This window comes from Microtus ochrogaster (assembly GCF_000317375.1).
Source record: "Microtus ochrogaster isolate Prairie Vole_2 chromosome 6 unlocalized genomic scaffold, MicOch1.0 chr6_random_2, whole genome shotgun sequence".
NCBI lineage: Eukaryota > Metazoa > Chordata > Mammalia > Rodentia > Cricetidae > Microtus > Microtus ochrogaster.
The window spans coordinates 13267170-13289963 of record NW_004949095.1 but is presented as its reverse complement, the minus strand read 5'-3'; the positions used below and the strand labels follow the sequence as shown (position 1 = coordinate 13289963).

The 22794-nt window shown below is 41.7% G+C and overlaps 1 protein-coding gene across 1 annotated transcript; it reads right to left on the bottom strand.

Annotated features, from left to right (window-relative positions):
- Positions 1 to 7313: 7313 nt before the first annotated feature.
- Sele (selectin E) lies at positions 7314 to 14705 on the bottom strand. The gene is made up of 12 exons (XM_005363990.2): positions 14669 to 14705; positions 13777 to 14160; positions 13106 to 13213; positions 12502 to 12690; positions 11411 to 11596; positions 11120 to 11308; positions 9948 to 10136; positions 9439 to 9627; positions 9169 to 9345; positions 8477 to 8587; positions 7478 to 7499; positions 7314 to 7371 (listed from the first exon to the last, which is right to left on the bottom strand). The coding sequence occupies exons 1-12, from the start codon at positions 14703 to 14705 to the stop codon at positions 7314 to 7316; spliced, it is 1839 nt and encodes a 612-aa protein (XP_005364047.1).
- Between the last annotated feature and the right edge of the window lie 8089 nt (positions 14706 to 22794).

Below are 22794 nucleotides of genomic sequence, written 5' to 3'. Positions count from 1 at the left end.
GTTTAAGGGACTCTATTGCTTTCATAAAGTCAATTTTTTCCACTTCTTCTGTGTTAGGGTGTTCAAGTCCTTCTGTTGTAAGATCATTGGGTTCTGGTGTTTTCTTGCTGTTTTTCAGATTATTGGGTGAATTTTTGCCTTGGTGCCTGCCCATCTCCTCCTACCAATACTATCTAATCGGTCTTTTAAAACCGGATCAGGTTTCTCTGCTGACCAGGGGCTCCTCTTACAAAATGCCCTCACTCTGTTTCCTGGCTCCTGCCGGGGGCCAAGATCTTTCTCACCTCTCAGAAGGGTCTTCAGGAACAAGATCAGGCTCCCCGTTTGCCAGGGACCTCGCCAACCAAAGGCCTACCTCTTTGATTTAATTGTAGTGGGGCGATTTGCTCTCGGTGTTGTGCGCTGGTCCCTGCCGCCTGCGTCTGTGCCACGCCGGTCCCCACCGGTCCCCGCCACCTGTGGCCTGCGTCATCTCTTCAGTGTAAATTGATATAAACTTTCTCAAATAACAGCAACTAAGACTGGCAGGCAGCAAAGGCTTTGTTTCCTTGGCATTGGTAATTCTTTTAGACTATTAACATGTTTGGATATCTTTTGGTATTGGCAGAAGAGACTATATGCACACTAGAATTGTGATGATCAAAGAGAGACAAGAGGAAGTATTAATTAGAACATGGATAAGCTGGAGTCCTTCTCATTGCATGTGCAACTGTAAAACGGTCTCTTCGGGAGAAAGCAGGATGGTTCCTTTAAAAATAGAAGCGTTCCTATGTGACCTTCCTCCAGAAAAATGCTAAGAGGGATGGAGAAAAGGTTGTGCCTCAACCGTTGATGTGGGATTCCTCTCTGTATGATGTGAATACCATTGGTTAATAAAGAAGCTGTTTTGAGCTTGTGATAGGGTAGAGCAGAGATAGGCGGGGAAAACTAAACTGAATGCTAACTGAAGAAAGGCGGAGTCAGGGAGAAGCTATGTAGCACTGCCAGAGACAGATGCCAGAACTTTACCCAGTAAGCCACAGCCTCATCACAGTAATACACAGATTAATGGAGATGGATTAATTTAGGTTATGAGTTAGTTAGAGATATGCTTAAGCTATTGGCCAAACAGTATTGCAAATGGTATAGTTTCTGTATGGTTATTTCAGGCTGAGCAGCCGGAAACTAGTTAGTGGCCTCCCACAACGAATTGGTGCCCAACATCAGGCTGACTACATCCACGTAAAACCTGAGAAAGCTTGGAAAGGAACTCTAGACACAGAAAAAGAAAATTTAGCTGCATCTTTTCAGCTGGCAGCATGCTGTAGCTCCCTTAAGAAAGGTTTTCCTGATTCAGCTGTAACAGAAAAAAAGCTGCATGGTTTTAAAATGGCAGATTTCTAGGCCATGATGCCAGCGAGAACTCTGGCTCTTTCAGGAGGCCAAGCATTTAAATGTGGTTTGTGAGCAGTGTGCTACAACTTGCTTAATGACAACATATACCCGCCAAGTGCCTAAAAATAGGGCACATGTGACCATAGCTCACATTAAACAGACCTGTGCCCTGTCATGTTGGACTAGGCAGAGCCAAAAGACAAAGCAGCCTTAAATGCACTTAGCATTTTAAGAAACTCTCCTGGACAGAAAAGAATTAAAGACATGCAATAAGATAGATTCAGACATAAAAGAACTCTAAACGAGTCACAATGTTAAGTTAATGTACGTAGGCTTGGGAGAGAGAATAAAAAGAGCATAGAGAGTTATAAAAAAAAAAACAAAAAAAAAACAAAGTACATACAGTCATAGATTAAAGGAGTAAAGATAATAAAATAAACATTAAAAAAGTAATAAAGTAAAAGCAAATAAGCCAGGTAAAGATGGAAAATACAGGGAGCCTAGATTGCGTATATTATTGTGTTTTCTTTGAAATTTTTAACTGGGAAGGAGCTAAGTAACAAACATATATACTTTAAAGGTATCTTGTCTACAAAATTTGGGTCTAAGGATATGTTGCTTTGAAAAAGAGGTTCTGCTTTTGTTTCCACAGAAGATGAGAACCTATGGAATCCTTCTAATGTAGTTTGATGGACCAAGATCCCCTGCAAAGTCGCCTTGAAACCTCTCAAAAAATTACTTTGCCCAATAAACAGCAAAAAGCAGTTTGGAAAAAACTATGCCCACATTCCCTAAATTATTGTTTATAAATGTTTGTTTACATTTAAAGGATATGCTGTAGAGATTTACATTGGTATGGCTCTTGGTTTATTGATATAAATTTAAGGTCAATTTTGTTATATGTATATTTCTGCTCTTGATTAAGGTATTGTGTTTGTGCAGCTCATTTAAAAATGTAATGTATAATTAAGAAATACAGGTTAATAGATAATAGATAGTCAAGCTTGTAGTCATGTTAGTTAGATTTTTCTAGATGTACATAGATATATTTCAGTTGGACAGGCATTCTTCAAACCTTTCGAAGACTACAGAACATGCCATTTAAAATATTTAAGAAGTTAGGACTTTTCATGACAGTGAGACACATCTGCTCCTGGCAGCACTATGCTACTTCAAGAGGAAGTTGGGCACTGAAGAGGCTCCTTATGGGGTGGTTAGCCATTTGGGTAAGAAACTGTTCTTGCCTGGACTGTATGATGCTATGCTGTATGAACTGGACACACAGGACCCACAGAGAAATGACTGCTGAAGAAATGACTTTCCTAAAGATGAGATGATCTTCAGGGTTCCTGCTTCATCAAAGAATCTGCCAGACATTCTGCAGGATACAGAAGAAAGTAACTGATAAACTGCCAATATAGGCAAAACTGTCTTTGAAATTTCCTGCTTCGTGGAAAAGTCTGCTAGATACTATGGGCCTGTGGGCTGAAGATTGGATACCCCAATGATACAGAAAATCTTTTGGTGATGACTGTCCAGTCAGCGAGATGTCTCTGTCAATTCTAGAGTTTTGGAAGATGTTTGCAATGCACTTCCTGTTAACTTAGGTAATATTATATCTTTCTGGAGTCTTTGATGGAATTGAAGAATATATAGGCATAGTTATAGTTTTCCTTAGTTATGATAAAAGATAAAGTAGATAAAATATTGTAACTGTAATTCTTGCTTGATAACTGTTTTGTTATACATAATTTTACTATGTTAAAATTAAAACCTTCCTTTTTATTTAAACAGAAAAGGGGAGGTGATGTGAGATTCCTCCCTAAATGCTGTGAATACCGTTGGTTAATAAAGAAGCTATTTTGGGCCTGTTATAGGGTAGAGCAGAGATAGGCAGGGAAAACTGAACTGAATGCTAAGAGAAGGAAGGTGATGTCAGAGAGAAGCCATGTAGCCCTGTCAGAAACAGACGCCAGAACTTTACCTGGTAAGCCACAGCCTCATGGCAATACACAGATTAATGGAGATGGGCTAATTTAAGATATGAGTTAGTTAGAAATACACTTAAGCTATTGGCCAAACAGTATTACAAATAATATAATTTCTATGTGGTTCCCAGGGCTGAGCAGCCAGGAACTAACTAGCGGCCTCCTACAACAAACTGTGGCATTCAGGCATTCAAAATAGCATTGTTCACAGTAGTTCAAATGTGGAAAAAAACTCAGAGACAGTAGTCAAGCCATACAAAGGATGTAATTTCTCTGTAAATGGAACAAAGTGTTGATGCAAGCTACACCACGGAGGACCATAGAAAACAGTATGCTAAGTAAAAAAAGCTAGACAGAGGCAGAAGGTACTCCATGGGTATAAAATGTGATGCATAGACAAATCCCTAGGTAGAATGTAGATTAATATTGCCATGAGAAGGAGAGAAAACATTGTGAACTAACTGCTAATTATTTGGTTTCATTCTACAGCAACAGAAATGATGCAGAGGTAGGTACATGATTGACTGATATTCCCTTTTAAAAGAGTGAATTCTGTGCCAACAAGAATTTACTCAGTGAGTAAAAGCACTTGCCTGGACAGCCCATAGTGGAAAGAAAAAGCTAAGTTCTCAAAGATGTCCTCTGATCTTCAGACATTCACAATGGCAATACGGAACTATGCATTATCAATCAATAAAATAAATTAACATGTAAATTTTATGGCGTACAGATTTTTATCTAGGTGAATTTAAAATGTTAAGAAGGCTTATACGGAAGGCTGGAGAGATGGCCCAGTGGTGAAAAACACTGCCTGCCCTTCCAAATGTCCTGAGTTAGTTCCCAGAACCACATGGTAGCTCACAACCATCTGTAATGAGATCTGGTGCCCTCTTCTGGCCTGCAGGCATACATGCAGACAGAATACCGAGAATATTGTATATATAATAAATAAATAGATTTTTAAAAAGAAGGCTTATATGATGCACAATTAATAAAATCTCAGGGAGAGAAATTGGGGATTGACCTGAAGGTCAGAAAAGCAAAATAGCCAGCCACTGGTTCTTACCTTAACCTCAGACCAAAAATGGCAATCCTGCCTCCAGGGATCTCAGAATGAGATTGTGTGTCTAATAGCTGTTTCCTTCCATTTTATAATTCTCTCTAGGGCTAGGATTAAAGGAGTGCACCACTAGGATTAAAGGTTTCTATGGCAACTAGTGTGGCTACTGGCATTAAAGGTGTGTGTTATTATTGCCTCATCTATAAGGCTGGCCAGTGTGGCTGTTTTACTTTTCTGATCCTCAGACAAGTATTAGTTATTAAAATACAATTGAAATGCCACTACACTTATATACACAAAGATAAGTAGAAACTTATTTATTTTCAATTATACTGACATGTGAATACAAGTTCGACATATTTAAATAAATACATACTTTAAACCATAAAATATTTTAAATCATAATTTAAAATACTCTATAAAATTCAAATACAGACCACATTCATATTTCACACAGTTATTTCTGATACAAAATAGATAGGCATTTACAGTGTGTAGTTTCACAATGGCTACTCTCTTTCTCTAGCTCTTGCAGTCTCTCTTCCTCTCTCCTACCCCTTTGGTCCTAATGCTTGTCACACTCCTTGCTCACCATTGGTTTCTCCATTGCCACTACTCCATAAGCACTTTTCAAAACCTTTCTTTCTCTAATATGTTAACTCAGAAGCTGGAGTGCTTTTGATGGGAACAATTTGGGTTCTTACTGATCAACTGATCAATGATCTAGTCATTGCCAACTAGAGGTGAAACTCCTTAGGAGTTTTGATGTCTATAAGACAACAAAATCCTTGTGTAGACAAGCTTCCCACTCTTCTAGAACATCTGAGCACAGGGAATGAAACAACTACAGAATAACTGTTAGACACTTTCACTTTTTGAAAATCTACTGCCCGGATCTATTATGTGGTGAACCCTCATCATGGATTTAGAATTGTATACAATATACAAGAATCAGGTATCTACTTGTCAACATAAGAACCTCCTTTATAGGAATGCAAAGCATATTTATGCTTAGATGAGCTTTCAAACAAACACTTTCAAATGCACCTCCACTTTTTAGTATTTACACTTCTATTAAATCAGAACATTTGGCCTTAAGGAAGTTCTTTCTTTTCTAAAGAAAAAACACATTTTAGGGGTGAAAAAAATTTCCCAAGCATGCAAACTCTCTCTTCAAATTCTATTATTCTGGTAGTACCATGTCTTAAAACAGCTACAGTTTAATTCTCGAGAATTAAACTTATCAGTAATTCCTCATCCTGAAGATAAGTTTACTACAGACAAAACATTAGAGCTTGCCAATAAAAATGAATTAAGATAACTTTTGCCTTGTCATAGGTCATAGAATTTCTGATTTTTTAAAAAGTCCTTTTGACCCTTGCACTGAAATAAGAATGCTGGACAACATGGTAGATTCAACACAAGGACACAGAACACAGTGTCTGAGACTATTTTAGAGCCCACTGCATCCCATGGGGTTAAATCCGGTAAGCCTGCCTAGCAGTGCTAACAGCAGTCAGCAGGATCTATACCTGGCACCTCTGACACTCCCATGCCACAGCCTGAAGCTATGACACTTTTGCCTCTTTTTCATAATAGAAATAGAAAACTGCTCACAACTGCTGACAAATACTATTTATCCCTGTAACAACAATAACGGCATTAACAATCGAGACACTGTATGGGGAACGAGAAAGAAACAAAGCCACAAAATACTGTTTCTCTTCCCAGATTCTGGAGTGACTAAGGTAGAATTCTGCTGTTCCGGGGCCTTGGTGCCTTCACTCTCTTTTGAAGAGCGTACCCGAAACCTTCTGTGGCCAGCATATCCTTGGTTCTGTGGCTAGGAAAGAGGAAACGGTGGAGGGCTGGCCTTGTCACTGAACTTTGAGCCACAGAGTCAGGATCCTGGTTATTAAGCAGATGAGAGAGACCAGGGTCCCACAGGCAGCTCATTTTCTGCATATCATTCTATTTCCCAGGATGCATCTGTTTTCCTGCAAAAATAAGTGAAAACCTTACATATATCTTGCATGCTGGAAGCAACAGCAAAATACATCTTTTAAACAGGCTCTTGGGAATGGTTCAGATATGAACTCCCAATGTCACTGAGTTACAATAATGAAACTAGTCTATCATACTGTAATGGTGGATATCAGCCATTTATAACTGTTAAATCTATGGAGTGTACATAGAGAATGAATCCTGGATGGTGCACCTTGGGCTTTAACTAATAGTAATTCACTATGTTGGTCACCATTAAGAACTATGAGGAAAGATGCCAATAATAAAGAAAATAAGGGGACTGAAGAGGCAAATTGAAACATCTATTTTCTGTCCATTTTTTCTCTAAGCTCCAAACTACACCACAAATTCTGCTCATTAAGAAAAGTTGATTTAGAAAGTCTTGACCTTGCTGCTATGCTCCCAGAAGCAATGCAGCTATTGAGGATCACAGATGTTCAGACTCAGCACACAAGCGCTGGGGTTTGAATCCTAGCCACACTGCACGGTAGCTTTGGAAACTCAGAGAAGTTCCCATAAATGTTGTGCCTCTTTTTCTTCATCTCAGAGGAACAAGGGGACAGTCCCACATTCTCAGCGTCCCCAGCTTAGATCCATGCTTAAGCACCTGATTGCTGAATGGGGCTAGCATTAGCCACCACCACCACCATTATCATCTACAAGTAAAATGATCCAAGAAAGACAGAACTCTGGGCTTCCCTCTCCTTCCACAAAGAAACCAAACAACTTTCTATGAACTTCCATGAAGATGGGGATTTCCTCTAGCCAATGGCAGGCTTGAGGGTGCCAGCGAAGGACACCATTTGGAAAGGGGATCTTTCTCTCCTTCATACGACCTGCCCAAGTCATACCTGATGGTTGTGAACTTAGATGATGTGAGAAGGTACTTGATAATTGCCATACGATTGAAGGCTTTGGCAGCTGCTGTGGAAGCAAGAAAAAAAATATATCAAGCACTGCCTTCCCACATGAAGAGAAAAATTAAAGATGGAGTATTAAATGGCATGCTTTGCACAAGAATTCACCTTACCTAGCAGGAACAAATTTCTTCGCTGCAAGAGAGAGGAAAGTATTAATTTGGACCGATGACGTTTAAGCAAATTAGACTGATTTACTTCTCTCATCTGGGTTTACATTCTCAGTACCATGCGCTCTGTGACAGACATTTGGTGGCGATTAAGGTAAAATGCCAAGGATAAACGCCCGAAGAACAGAACAGCTTGTTGACGCCAAGAAACTGATGCTCAGCTTGTCTGATTCTTCTTTTAAACTCTCATGAGAAGTACAAAATCCATACTTTTTAATTTTTTTTAAATTTATTTATTTATTAAAGATTTCTGTCTTTTCCCCGCCACCGCCTCCCATTTCCCTCCCCCTCCCCCAATTACCCTCCTCAGCCCGAAAAGCAATCAGGGTTCCCTGTCCTGTGGGAAGTCCAAGGAACCCCCACCTCCATCCAGGTCTAGCAAGTTGAGCATCCAAACTGCCTAGGCTCCCACAAAGCCAGTACGTGCAGTAGGATCAAAAACCCATTGCCATTGTTCTTGACATGAAATTCCCTAATGTCTAAATTTCAGGTTTTAATTAGAAACATTTAAATAGTCTGTGGGCCAAAGTGACCATGGATATTGTATTTCCTATACCTGGTGATATATATATTCAAAAATTTAGGCTATTCCAAGCAATTTTCTCTGTGACTTGAAATCATTTCACGTATTCTCCCAAGAGAATCATAGTGTAACTCCATAATTCTCATTGAGCAACTCCACAGACACTGTGGAACTGGAAGTGAGTAGTGCCCCCTAGAGTTAATCAGTATTAGTGCAGCCAACATAGGTTTCCTCAAACTTTCAACACTGAGTAAGAAGAAATCTTATCATGAAACCTTGATTATAGTGGCATTTGCTAGGGCTATTTCACAAGTGGGTTCTACTTTCTAGATTCTAGTGAAAAGTTTCAAGAGACCATAGCTCATAAGTGATACACACACACACACACACACACACACTTTTCGACATTTTGAATTTACCTTTCTTTCGAAAGTATCTCAGCAACAAGTAGAGAAATGAAGATGATGCCAGGAGCGAGGTTCCTGCTGTAGAAAGTGCAAGTACCAAGGGACGGGTGGCGTCTGTGGGGGCTGAGGAAACAAGTCACAGGGAACAGTGTAAGCCACAATTGGCTTTAGAATCTTTCTGGCCTGTCCATTTGGCCTTTCCTCTGTGTATTCATGACTACCAGCAGAACCATGTAGATTGAAGATTTAAACAGTTCCTCCCAAACTACCACTGAAGCTGGTCCCGGTGTTTCCAGGCAGAACACAGCCTCGTCAAGCTCTTTGACATTAGAACACCTCGGTTAACACTGAACTGCTATCCTTGCCTTCTGTCGTGTGCTTCTTATTTCCTCCTTCAGTCTCTCGATCTCCCCCTTCCAAAGATCAGAATCCCACTATGGGGGAGCAGAAAGAGGTCTAAAGGGAGTCAAAGGGAGGGCAATGGAAATAAATCATGATAGCGGAGAGGGCCAGTGAAAAGTATTCTAGAGGGAACTGGGGTCACAGATGAGAGCAAAACATTCTACCTGTTCCTATGACATGCATCATTTTCTGTTTTCTTTCTATCCATCCCTATAACCTATCATTCTGGTTTTGGCATAAAAAATAGTTAGCTTCCTTAGCAACCTTCTCCCCCAGGCAACTACCACCAATCAATGCATCACCTTCACAGGTAGGCAGCATCCCAGACCAGTGTCCTGTGTCACCACACGTCAGAACTGCAGATCCATTGAGTGTCCATCCATCAGGACATGTAAATTCACATACAGTGCCGAAAACAGTCGCCCCACTGCAGCTCATGTTCACCTTTCCTGGCACTTCAAGGCTTGAGCACTGTGCCACTGCAAATGACACAGCCATGGTAGGAATCAGAAAAACCTCACCACAGAACGGCTAGCTGGATGTGTGTCCTGAGAATCTGAACTCAATAGTACCTTGGCAGGAGGGCACCTCCTGGGTCCACTGGCCCTGGGATGTGCACTCAAGCTGAGCTGATCCATGTAATCTGAAGCCTTTGTTACACTGAAAGTTGCACAAGGACTTGTAGGTGAAGTTTCCGTTAGTAGCATGAGCACACTCCATTACACTGTTCTGGGGCTGAGGGAGAGCATCACATTTCACAGCTGCAATAGAGGAGCCATGCACAGGTTTAAGCATTGGACTATCGTAGGAGTCTTAGGATAACCAAGCCACAAAGATGTTCAGTAGTGTCTATCTTGTAGTGAAATTCAAAGTATGTCGCAGGGGGCCAGCAAGATGGCTCGACAGGAAAAGGCACTTGCCGCCAGTCCCCACAACCTGAATTTCATTTCTGGGACCCATACATAAGGAGAAAATCGACTTCTGCAAGTTGGCCTCTGATCTCCACACACGGAACTTGCGGTAGAGAAAGAGGAGAGGGAGGGAAGGAGACAGAGAAAGAGAATTTCTAAAGAGAAAATACCTGAACATGTGGGCTTTTTGCTGTCCCACTCCCCTCTTGGGCCACACTGAAGCCTTTTTGGTCCCTTCAGTTCAAATCCTTGATCACAAGAGAACTCACAACTGGATCCACTGTGGAAAGGTCCAGAATCACTGGGAAGACATTTCATGGAGCCCCGCGGTGGCCTGGATAAGGCTTTACACTGGAAAGCTGAGACATCAGAGAAAGGGAGAGAAAATACCATGGTGATACCGGAGACCATTTGTCTTTTGATGGCCAAGTTCAAGTGGCACAAAGCTTTGCTCAAAGAACTCAAGACAATTCTTCATCACAAATTCCTAGAAAGGCGATTGTGTTTTCACCATTACCCAATATCTCTATGATAATAACATCTAATACGAGGCAACCATTAACAAGAATATGGTGCCTCCACACTGGGTTGATATGTAGAGGGAGGAGAAAGGGGAAGGTTTTACATCACCAAAGAACAAGGTACGGGTCCTGAAGACTTCCGTGTGGTGTCAAAAAGGAAAAGAAAATTCCCTGCAGAATTTGCCTGCTCTTAGCTTAAGTTTGGTGTTGTGTGTGTGTGTGTGTGTGTGTGTGTGTGTGTGTGTGTGTGTGTGTGTGTTTGCTCCTGGAACTCACTCAATACTAAATTTGTCTCTGAGGATGCCTGCACTGGATAAAGAAAGCTGTGTCTTTTGAACACTCTTGTCCTTGCTGAAAAGTGAATTAAATTTTATTGCTTTTATGTCTGCATGAGAACAATCCTTGTTGGTGACAGACCTCAAGCTGGGGGTATTGTCATTGCTGCTAGCTGTGAATTTAGAGGTGTGGTGATGAAAGTGAGAGGTTCAAGCAGTACTTTCATTATTCTGCACTTTACATTAAAAATAGGATTTCTCTTACATTATGAATTCCCCTTACTCTATTATACCAATGCTAACACATTAGTATTCTTAATATATCCTAGTTTAGAAACAAACAAAAATCCATATGTTATTTGCCTGCAGTGCTGCTTCCTGGCTGTGCATTCATTTTTTTTAAATAAATCTCAAAGGTATTGCTGTTGCCCTCTTAATTGGTATCTATAGTTACAGGGGATGCCTGATGTCATTGTCAGTGCTCAAGACAGAAGATGATGGATGTTTTAGAAATGAAAGTATTAGAAGATACAGTTTACTGCTCACCTTTGCACACTGGAATCTGTGGTGTCCACTGCCCTTCTACACTGCATTCAACCTGGGCCGGCCCCTCCAACGTGTAACTTTGGTCACAGGTGAAGTTGCAGGAGGACTTGAAGGCCAGTTCTCCAGCTGCTGAGTTGCTGCAGCTCACAGAGCCGTGCTGGGGCTGAGGGATGGCATCACAGGTCACAGCTGAAACCCAAGCACCCATTCAAATTAGTAAACCTGGTTTGCCTGATTCAAGCCTTAGCTGAGGAAGAGAACGTGATGCATGGCCACACGGAAGAACTCTACCTTTGCACGAGGGCTTCTCGTTGTCCCAGACACCGGAGGAGGTACACTGCAGACTCTGGACTCCAACTCGCCTGTACCCTTCATCACAGGCAAAGGTACAGGTCGTGTTCCATGGGAAGCTCCCAGGATTCGGGGAACATTTCCTGACTCCATTGGTAGGGTGTGCCAAAGCTTCACATTCAACCACTGAGGAGATGAAGGAGAAGAGAGAGTTCTACACAAAGAAAATTCCATAGATGTTTTCATCTTCTGTGGAAGTAGGGTTTATAAAAGAAGGTGAAACCCATCTTCAAAGGGTGAAACCCAAACTTATTTTTGTTTTGTTTTGTTTTTCAAGACAGGGTTTCTCTGTAGTTTGGGAACCTGTCCTGGAACTAGCTCTTGTAGACCAGGCTGGCCTCACACTCACAGAGATCTGCCTGCCTCTGCCTCCCAAGTGCTGGGATTAAAGGCGTGTACTCCCATAGCCCAGCAAAACCCAAACTGTTGATAACATATTCTTGATAACAATTATTGATAACATATAGATAAACCCATAACAAATGTTTTAGTCTTTAGTCATATTTCATCTTCTTTTACTAATTTTTGCTTTGACTATGCTGGACGATCTCTGATCTATTTTACTACATATATAAATAACAACAAAAATAACAGCCTCTTGATCAAGATTCATGGCTTGGTGTAAAAGCAGTATGAACATTCGAAGGACCTGAGCAATGAATCTTTGTAATAGGACCAGAGAACTGCACAAAGAGATAGTGAAGCTCCCTGACCAACTCAGTGTTAAAGTTCGTCCCATTGCATGGAAGAGTTGAACAAGAAAGTCCACGAGAAAGCCATGCAGCTGTCTAGATGTGTTTCTATGGTCTCCCTTACACCTTCCTTTCCATGTCACCAGGGCCTCAGAAACACCCATTTCAAAAAAAAAAAAATAATGGAAAAAGGGCCATGTTAAACCAAACAGGCACCAGATTGCCCACACAACTCATAGAGAGAATACATCTTACTAAATGAAACAACAAAGAAGTTGTAAGTTGGGTAAGAACTAAGGCAATTTGGAGTGAGAAGCTTTAGTGCACATTGAAAGTTACCTTTGCAGGACGGAGCAGCTGCACTCCATTCTCCAGAGGACATACACCGCATGGTGGTCTCGGGGCTGCTTGGCAGGTAGCCTTTGTCACAGCTGAGAGAGCAGGAGGAATTATAGCTGAGAGGGCCAAAAGGATGTGTGCAGTTCAGACTTCCGTGGTCAGGCTCCTTCCGCGCTTCGCACGTCACAACTGAAAAAGAGAACGAAGTCACACTTCGGCTCCTCTCTCACCTTGCATAGGAGAGTGAACACTGGACACCATAATTATTGCCCATTGAGCATTTCCTGTGGTCTGGGCTCAATGGAAGCATTAGACTATGAAGCTGGTTTATCTTCATACAGATAATTGTCATATGAAGTTGTTTAGTTTAATACGACTGAAATATTCAGACATTCTATAAGACTACTTTGTCAAGGTGCCATAAGTAATAAGTATTAAGTCTGGAGTTTAACCCAGGAAGGTCTGACTTGATAGTCTTAGTTACTAAATGCTCTTATTTTGTGTATTCAGGTGGAGGAAACATGTGGCCCCGTCTGACAAGCCATCTGAACCACAGGAGGGAGTTCCCAGCTTTGGAAAAGGAACAGGTGAGGACAAGACTTACCTTGCTCACAGTTGGGTCCGAGGAAGCCAGGGTGGCACTGGCAAGTGTAACTGTTGATGGTCTCTACACATTCACCGTGGCCACTACAGGATGCAGGAGTGCAGGAAGCTGCAGAAAGCACCAAACAGATGAGGACCATCAATTCGTATGGTGCTTGTCATGCATTTTTTTATTTGAGTTTGTCTGGTTTTAGCCTATAATCTGTGCAATCCAGATAACACTAATGGCATTAATGCTCAGAATTTTTACTGACACATCTGATTCCAGTTCCAGGCTATTGTATAACTTGGTGATAATAAATGGACATCAGCAGAATAGCTGTGCTTGGCACCAAGCAAGAAAAAATAATTCGTAACATCTCTGAAGATGGTGTCATGCTAAAAAAAAACATGTACTGTATCTGAGTATATATACTCTGCATATTGATAGAAATATATATGTATATATATATATGTATACATGTATCTTCGTATACATACAACCATACATTCTTGCCTTTACTCACACCAATCAGTAAAAAACAAATAGATATCATTATTGCTGGAATGTTCCACAGCCATCTCTTTAAAAGCAGAAAATGTGCACAGCAGAGACTGATTAGTTTGTATCCTCTAAATCTGCCACGCTGCCTCCCCACAGAAACACCCCACCACCATTAAGAAGCTTCATACCTGTGTAGCACAGAGCCAGTTTCTTTTTGTCACATCTCTCGTCATTCCACATGCCCGGGTCATTGAGTCTTTTGATGTAGATTTCTACACAGTCTTCATTCTTCTGCTTGTTGTTGGGTTCACCAGGTGCCCAGTTCTTAGCCTCCTCGGTCAGAGGCTTTTGGGTTCCCACCCAGATCCATACGTTATTGACTTTTCTGATTCCAATCCAGTAATAACTTGGTGAAAATCTCAGGTTGGAGTTCAGGTAATTGATCTCTTCTTTGTTCTGAATTGCCACCAGATGTGTGTACTTCTGTCGACAGTACGCACTGGCTTCATCGTATGTCATGAGTTCCATGGAGGTGTTGTAATACCAAGCTATGCTCTCTCCAATGAGAAGCACTGGGTTGGGTCAAGAAAGGAATAGAAAAATTTAGTCCTGCTTTATGTTGTCTTATTTTTGGCTTATAGAGATCTTTCTGATGGCCCAAACTATGATTTTTAAAAGTAAAAAGAGGCCCATCTGTGGGGTGTTGCATGTCTGTGTATCACTGTGCGCCTGGCCACCCGCTGATGCTTTATCATAATGTAACACTCCAACTCCACAGACCACTTGCATGTCACAGAAAACAAAGCCTTGTTGACTGCTATGACACCCCTATTTGAGGCCCCATTTCAGGAAGCAAATGGATGAATCTTCACAATGCCTGAATAGGTCACCTAGGATCCATCCTTCCCATGTAAGGAAACTAACTATTCCTACCAGAGGGCAGAGCCCTACAGAGAGAGGTCAGCAGTCCTGCTAACCCCACTGCAAAGCACAGAGCAGCCCCACACATCAAGATACCCTGTTCTGAAGACCCAGGAGGATGAAGATGAGAGAGTCTGGTCTCCGATGACTCCACCTTACCAAAAGTGAGAGTGGAGAGAAACTGTGAGGCATTCATGGCTCCAGTGATTCCTCTCACCCAGAGACAGGACTGGAGATACTCTTCTGAGGAGAGAAAGTGCAGAATTAGCCACAGAAGGAAATTCTAGGTTTGGGTTACTCACACCCTTCTGTCACAGCATTTAAGGCGATACCATGAGGTTTTAGGCAAGGATTCCTATACGTCATTACTTATTGCAGAGACATTTACTGTGGTGGATAGACGCAAACTTGAAGATTTTCATCATTTTAAGCAAAGAGAAAAGGCAGATCTTAATGACAATGCTCTAACAGCATAGACAGATCTCTTTATCAGAGGTTTTTTGCATATGTGTACACACATATAAATCTATGCTTTATGCCCGAGGCTCCTCTGGCTTGGAAGCTGCACTTACTGCTTTGCGGAATGGTCGCTGGGGTGTTGGATTTCTCAGGTGTATTGCTGCTGCTTCCGTCCCTCCGTTCTCCTAGCAGTTTTGATGTGTAGTCAGTCAAGGACCACTGAGTATTGCTTCTGCTGGAGCCTCTTTATAGGAGATCTGGCTTCCTGTGAGTCACAGGACATAATTATCAAAATCTGTTAAAGAGGAAATCCTCAGCCACATCCAAAAAGATTTCTGGAAATATGCACTACACTTTTAAAAAAAAACTTTCATAGTGTTGTTGGAAACTCCAAGCTAATCCTTGTTCTAGGCTTTCATAATTTGTATGCAATTTTATTAAGTATGATGCAAATGTGTGATTTTAATTCCTGTGTCATAAAGCCTAGCTACTGTTTTCACTCGTGTGTAGAAATTAGCTTCATAAACATAAGCTATAAATATCACTCGTGATCTGCCACTCTCATTTTCTCATGCTTAGCCGTCATTAATACATCAGTAGCCACTTTCTCTTCATTTGTCTGCTGCCTTAGCCCGTTCCAACCGGCACCATGCACAGTGGAGAGATTTGTGAAGTAGACGCGTATTCTCACATAGTTATTCCCACACATATCCTTACAGTTATGATGAAGCTTCATCATCTATTCCAAATAATGCCTGTTTCTACAAAATAGGGTTAAGTGGGAGATAAAAATTTACCCCTGTGACCTTCCTGTCATCTTACATTTTCTAGATACTGTCACTATCTCAATCCTTCATTTCATTTTATGTAGCTAAATATGGTTGCTATTGTTCACCAGTTGTAGACATGTAACCCCACATACTGCTTACTTAGATCTTTGGTAAGATTAAATCTAAAACCTAAAGAATAAAGACCCTAAGAGAGAAATACATGGATATGCCTAGGAAGGAGAAAAAAATCAAGATCTCCTGAATAAATTGGGAGCATGGGGGACAGGGGCGAAGGCAGAAGGAGAGAAGGGAGCAAAGAAGAGGAGAGGAGTGAGGGAAATGTATAGTTCAGTTAAAAACAATAAAGTATAAAACATTTTAAAAGTTCTGTTCATACATAATATGTTTGTCTATCTACATATGAATGACAAATATGTGTCTAATTTTTTAAAAAGTGTAGTCAAGCAAGTGTGACCTCTGCCTGCCAGCCTAGCATCTGGGAGGCTGACATGAGGGTTGGAGGCCACCCCATGTTTCAGCCGTGATTACAAGTGTAAGACACCATCTCAAAATGGAAAAAAAAATTCATGTGCATTGACTTAAATCTTAAGATAAATTTTACCCTGAAAATGAGTCATAAACAGTCCTCAATCATACATTTGCATCTATGGGTTTTTCATAACTAATTTTCTAGTTTCAACATTCGTGGTACAGTGTCTGTAGGGATACAATACTTACTTAATGACGTAGATCTCTGACTATAATCTCTTCTGTGCTTCTTCTGTGGCAGGCTTTATTCTGAGAATGTTGCCATGTCTGTTTGTATTGTTTTTTAAGTCTATCAATTGTGATATATGTACCCCATCCCTACTTTATATTGAGGAAATTAAGGAACCAGTTTCTTCTATCTATCTATCTATCTATCTATCTATCTATCTATCTATCTATCTATCTATCTATCTATCTATCTACCTACCTATCTAACTAGTTTTCATCTCATCTAACGACACAAAGATATGCTGTTGAAACCCAGGCAACCAATCACCAGGGCCCCATCCCTTGACTGCCCAGGCCGTGGTGGTGGTGCCTGCTGTTGTTTGCCCATGCTGAGGTATCTGCTCTTCCTCACTTCCCAGTCTTTGCCTTCTTCTTCCTGAAGTCCCTCAATCACTGAAGCTTTCTGCCAAGGGATGTGAGGCATGGGGACAGCTAAAAGGCCCAGAACAGTAAATAAGAAGGAAAGGATGCCTGAGAACAGGCCCTGATTCCTCGGCAAATTGAAAATAAGTCGAAAAGGGAAAATAACAGACAAGGCTACTGTGTCTTGCCTGGAAGGAGTGGATTCTAAGTCACATTTGCCAAAAGATCCTGATCAGAGGCAAGCTTTCTCTGAGGCCAAAGGGCAAAATGTGTATTCTAAACTTATATTTATAAATTATATCATTATACTAAAGAATATTATATTCTTTAGGTAAAGAACTCAGTATAAGAAAGAAAGAGAAGAGCAGTGGTGGAAGAGATTTGTCAATAAAGGGGGATTCATATAAAGGAGGTTTTGTATACATTATGTCTAAAGATACACACAAATATAATGAGAGGTGTATTATTCCAAACCCACTCGCCCTGCCATCCTGCATTGTCCCAGGATGTTTCCTGTGTCTTGCCCCTGAGACTGAGCCTGAAAATCCTGCAGGTGGGCATTGGTGGCTGCTGGAGCTGCTCTTCTTGCTTGGGTTGCTAGAGAAGCCATAAACAGACGTCCTGAGGAAGCCCTGGGTGTGGGGGTGAGGGGCTAGTCAGCCTTCTGTAGTAGCATCATCTGATTCATCTTGTCTAGTACTGCTGAGAGGCAATCACTTTTGCTGGGTTGTAGAAAGGGACACTGGGTGAGACATAAATGGTTGGGGTTTTGGCTATTAATTCCCTTCAAGCAATACAAATTTCGGGAGGAACAAGCTGCTTAGAGGTTCCTCAGTCTGCACTAAGTCTCCCAAGCTCTGAAGATGTAGCCAGTTAGTTCTGAGCTGCTCAGTTCTCAACCTAGGCTGGTATAGACGCTTGAGAATCTCAACCTTGGGAGAAGGAACGCCCGACATGGAGATGATCCACTGAAGGAAGGAAGAGGATGCAAACACAGCACATCTTAGGCTGCTCCTCTGGGTACCACATATCCCTGCTTCTTTAGCACTTTCCTTCCACACCCTTCACATGGAGGATTTTAACCACTTCAGTACTCCTGAGACAATGAGGGTCCACCAGGGGATGCGGGGTCACGGAGACAAGTGTTAGAGTTCTAATCAAGACCATCCCGTAAAGAAGGCAGATTGTGGGGTAAGGTGGAACATAACCCCGGCCATAACCATGTATGACCAAACAAACAAACAACCCTCTATAGATATGTCAATTCATGTTTCAACCGTCACTGCTGAGTGTAACTGGAAAGCTTCCCCTCCTGCCTTCTGGAGTGCAGTTCCACCTTCTCCTACCTCTGGGAAAGGCTTATTTTACCTCTTATTTTGGGATTTTAAAAAGCCTCGGTACCTCCAAATTCCTACTTTGAGAACATACATCTAAATTATCATGATAGACATGGGTAGTGGAAGAAAATTCTAGTGAAGAGCCAATCTTATTTATAGCATGCAAATACTTCTTTTCCACAGTCAAATGATACAAAAAGGCTAATATAATAGCATTGTGCCACAACATCACAGAGAGGCGTTTCTTGTTTGATTGAAACATAAGTTCATTTGATGTCAAATTGGTCTGGCTACCCCTCAATTCATTTCCCAAAAATTCCCTTGGGATTTGTCAACACCTTCAGACAAGCAGCTAAGGTAGGAGCAGTGCTGCCCACTCTGCTTCTCACACCCCTGGGAAGAAGTGGAGAAGAGTGCCCTGACCATCTCAGTAAAATGGACCTTAGCTGAGTGTGGTGTCACAAGCTTGAAATCCCAGAGTTCATTGTGCTGAGGCAGGGGGGACTGTCAACTCAAGGTCTGTTTGGACTACATCGTAAGTTCAAGGACTGTAAGAGAAAGAACATGAGGATCCCCTTACACACACACACACACACAACTGGATGTAATGGCAAACAGCTGTAGAACTTGGAAGGTGAGGCACGCAAGAAGGATCAGGAGGATGTAGATAGCTACATAGTGAGTTTGAGGACAGCTTGGGTTGCACAGGAGCTTGCCTTAAAACAAAGCAAAAACAAAACTGAACAAACAAAATGTTCACCAAAATCAAACAAAAGGAAGCACATCCTTAGGTATCAAAATTCTGGCCAAACTGGAAAACTGAGGCACAGAGATGATTAGCTCTGTGATGGTGCTGAGCAAATAGAAAGGGTGTTTAGGATGAGCTGCCATTTTGAATTCTTACACATGGGGAGTAGATGGCTTATTTATTACCAAGGAAGAAAGGTGTGTGTGTGTGTGTGTGTGTGTGTGTGTGTGTGTGGTGTGCACATTCACTTGCTTTATTTATATTCCCCTTGGGTTCAGGGGGACTCTGTACTCTCTAACCCCACTTCTGGACCTTCCAAGATGATGAGAAACTTAACATGGTTTTGCTTCCTGCTTGGCATGGCTTTGTTCCTAGCTTGCCGTGACTTTGCTTCCTGCTTGGCAGCACCTTATCTCCCAGCTTCCGAACTTTCTGTTCAGGGATTTAAGGAATAACTAATGAGAATATCTTCTAAGTGAGCCAACCCTGGTGAATTCCCAAGCGGAAGAAGCAAATGGGGCTGGGTTGGTTAATTAGCTGAACTTTTCCTGAGTGTAGCCAGGCTGCCTGGGGTCTGATACTAACAAGGGCAAGAGAATGCTCAGGATGGGAGAAAAGCCCCGGTTTGTTTTTTTTCTCGGCCATTTGTGCAGCTTATTTTAAACGTTAGATTTTTTTTCCTAAGGAACTATTCTTAGATTTGTTTTCAGTCCTTCCCAGTAGAAAAACCTCAGCCTGTGATGCTTGAAAATATAACTTTGATTTTTTTATTATTATCAGGAAGACAATTTAGCAGTTCCAAATAGCATAAAATTATACCAAATGGCCAAGGAGATCATTTTTTCTCTAAATTAAAAATAGGTGATTTGAGAGAAGTAGGAACACACCTGAAGTTCCTAGATCTCTTTACACTCCTATCAGTCATGGAACACATAACTGATATGGTTCATTCAAATAGAAAACATTTGCTAATGGTTTTTTAGATGATTTAGATACATCATTAATGAGTAACTACTGTTGGCCACTACTTTACATATGTTGCTTTATACTTATGACATGAAAGGAAGACATTAAACCCATCTTACAGAAGATGAAACAGAGACCCAGAGAAGTTAAAAGAAACGTATCTGTTTTTGTTTTTGTTTCAGTTACCAACTGGCAGAACTTGGGCTTGAATCCACATCTGCATCATCCTGAAGCTTATATTCTTCTGCTAAAGTCATACTAGCTCAGAGTTCTCACCTGGAAAGTACACTTCTGTTTTAACACAAGTAAATGGTCCAGCAGCTTTCTCCCACCCTGGCACTGTGGGCCAGCATCCTTGGAGAGGATTTTTCTGAAGAACCTGAGTCCTAACATGGTTGGTGTAAGTTACTTATTTGAGAGATGGTCCCAAGAAACGACACAGCGCAGTAAAAAAGAGAGACAGGAAGGAAAGACTCTAACAAGAAGGGTTTACTACCTGGTACAGTCAGAACCCAGTTTTACGAGAAAACCTCAAAATGTGTATCTACCATTCATCAACTACTGGCTGAAAGACAGTCCTGGGAAGGCATGGTTAACTCTCCTGCATTGCCAGGTGGGTGTCTGTGGCCAGAGAAAGTCACCCACAATGAATTACAGGTACTTGGGCCCCAGTCTGACATGATTTGCTATGCTGGGATACTGTGGGCTTATTCCATTCCTTTTCATTTTTTTATTATGACTTATTTAGTTGTGTGTGTGACCACATGCACACATGAATGTGCACATACGACAGCCCAGGTGTAGAGATCAGAGGACAGCTTGAGAGAGTTACTTCTCTCCTCCCACCACGTGGGTCTTGGGAATCAAACTTGGGTCATCGGGCCTTGGCAGCAAGTACTTTTGCCCTCTGAGCGAGCTCGGCAGTCTAGCTTGCACATTTTCTATCATTATCCTAACAATTCATTACAAACTATGTGGGTGAAAACAGCCGACATTTATTGTGAACGGATTGGGTTTTCCTCTCCTGGGTTTATGTTGCCAACATCATTGTGTCAGCCAGCTGGGCTCTTATTAGAAGCCTCAGAAACTAATCTACTTCTGAGCTCCTTCAAATTGTAGGCAGAACTTGTGGACTTGGGACCGAGGTTCTTGTGACTTTCTGGTTGTTTGCCATAAGCTAAGAACAAGCTACATTGCCTGGTCCGTGCCTCCTTCACCTTCCCTCCTAGTTTATTTCCATTGCTGTGATAAAAATCACGGAGAAAAAGCAACTGAGATGCGAAGGGAGTTATCCTGGCTCACAGTTCTAGATCATAGCCCATCACTGTGGAAAGAAGAGGCAGGAGCTTGTGGCTGCTATTCTCGTGGCATCTATCGTCAAGAGCAGAGAATGAGCAAATGCACACTTACTGAGCAGCTTCCTTTCTCTGCTCTTCCACAGGCCAGGACCCTAACCCGTAAATGGTATACCCACATTCAGAGTGGGTCTTCCCACTTCAGTGGAGATAGCTAAGAAAATCTTCCACAAGCACATCCGTAAGTCGACCTTATTTAGACAATGCCTCAATGGGACCCTCTTCCTGGTGATACTACATTGTGGAAAATTGGAGAAAAAAAAAACAACTAACCACAGTGCTTCCCAAAACAGATCACATCCTTTTAAGTATGTTAAAATTCTGAGAAGAGCAAATTGGGCCTTTCCAACAAATGGCAGGTTCTAGCCCTCACATCTAAATTGGGCAACGCTAATAACAGAAATGTAGGGAAACATTCAGATAGAAAAATGGGCACCGTGCCTGGTAATGGAAACTCCAACTGCACCAGCCACCCTGGCACCACCTCCTAGTGCAATGTCCTGTCTACAGACAAAGCCACCTATCTGTGATGTCAGCTGCGTCCATAAACAACTCGAGGTTGAAAGCTTCTGTGTGCCCGCTGGAGCAACTAGAAGGTATTCAGATACATCTGACAACGAGCCGCAGGCACACATTATACAGAGAGGGGACCATGGGAGACTTTGGGCTGACATTCCAAACAGAATTTCCTTGCTCTGTTTGGTGTTCAGAGGTTCCTTTGTGTTGTTGAATAATGTTGATTTTGAAGAATAAACAAGAGTTCTGTCTCCAGAGATCCCTCCCTGGGGAATGTTACAGGAACACAGATGGCAATGTCACTACGCCAGCAAGCCCTTGTTTCTGCTCCTAGCAGACAGCAAGAGATGAATAATACCTTATAAGAAGTCCCGCTTTACCGTCTTATCTCATTAAGAGATACCTCCGGTCGGTCTGGCTGAGGTAATAGGCATAGGAGAGTCTTTATCTATGATTTGAACAAGCGAGATGTTTCCTTTAATTAACGAATCTTGACAGACTCTGAGAAATGAGCCATTTTCTCAGACATGTCCGTGCCACCATGCGTGCCCTGGGACAGCTTGCGAGAGAAATCAGGCACCTTCAGAGTGCACGGGAAGGAGCAATTCAGCCACATGGAAATGCCCAGAAAATTGAATCCTAAGTACGCTTTGCTGGACTTTCATTGTCTAATACACTAAAGTTTCCACTTTATCAGATCGCTGAGACTCAGTACAGAATAGAAGGAAAATCTGTTTCTAGTGGTCCATACATCTGCAAATCCAACAGAATGTTCTGGGTACTGCCACAAACTGGCTGTGTGACCCCGAGCAAGACTTTAAATCTCTCTGGACTTCGGGCTCTTCTTGTGTAATCTGATATGGTATCTGTAAAAACTGGAGGACTTATTTTAAACATCATAATAATTAAAAACAAATATAAACCCGAGTATATCCCTGTAATCAATCCCAGCACATGGGAGCTTGGGCAGGAGAAGCACAAAGAACCCGAGACT

Coding starts and splice junctions, on each gene's coding strand:
- Sele (XM_005363990.2), bottom strand. CDS start 14,705: ATGAATGCCTCACAGTTTCTCTCCACTCTCACTTTTG. Junction 12,691..13,105: donor CGGACCCAACTGTGAGCAAG/GTAAGTCTTGTC, acceptor TCTCTTTTTCAG/TTGTGACGTGCGAAGCGCGG. Junction 9,628..9,947: donor CAAAAAGCCCACATGTTCAG/GTATTTTCTCTT, acceptor CCTCTATTGCAG/CTGTGAAATGTGATGCTCTC.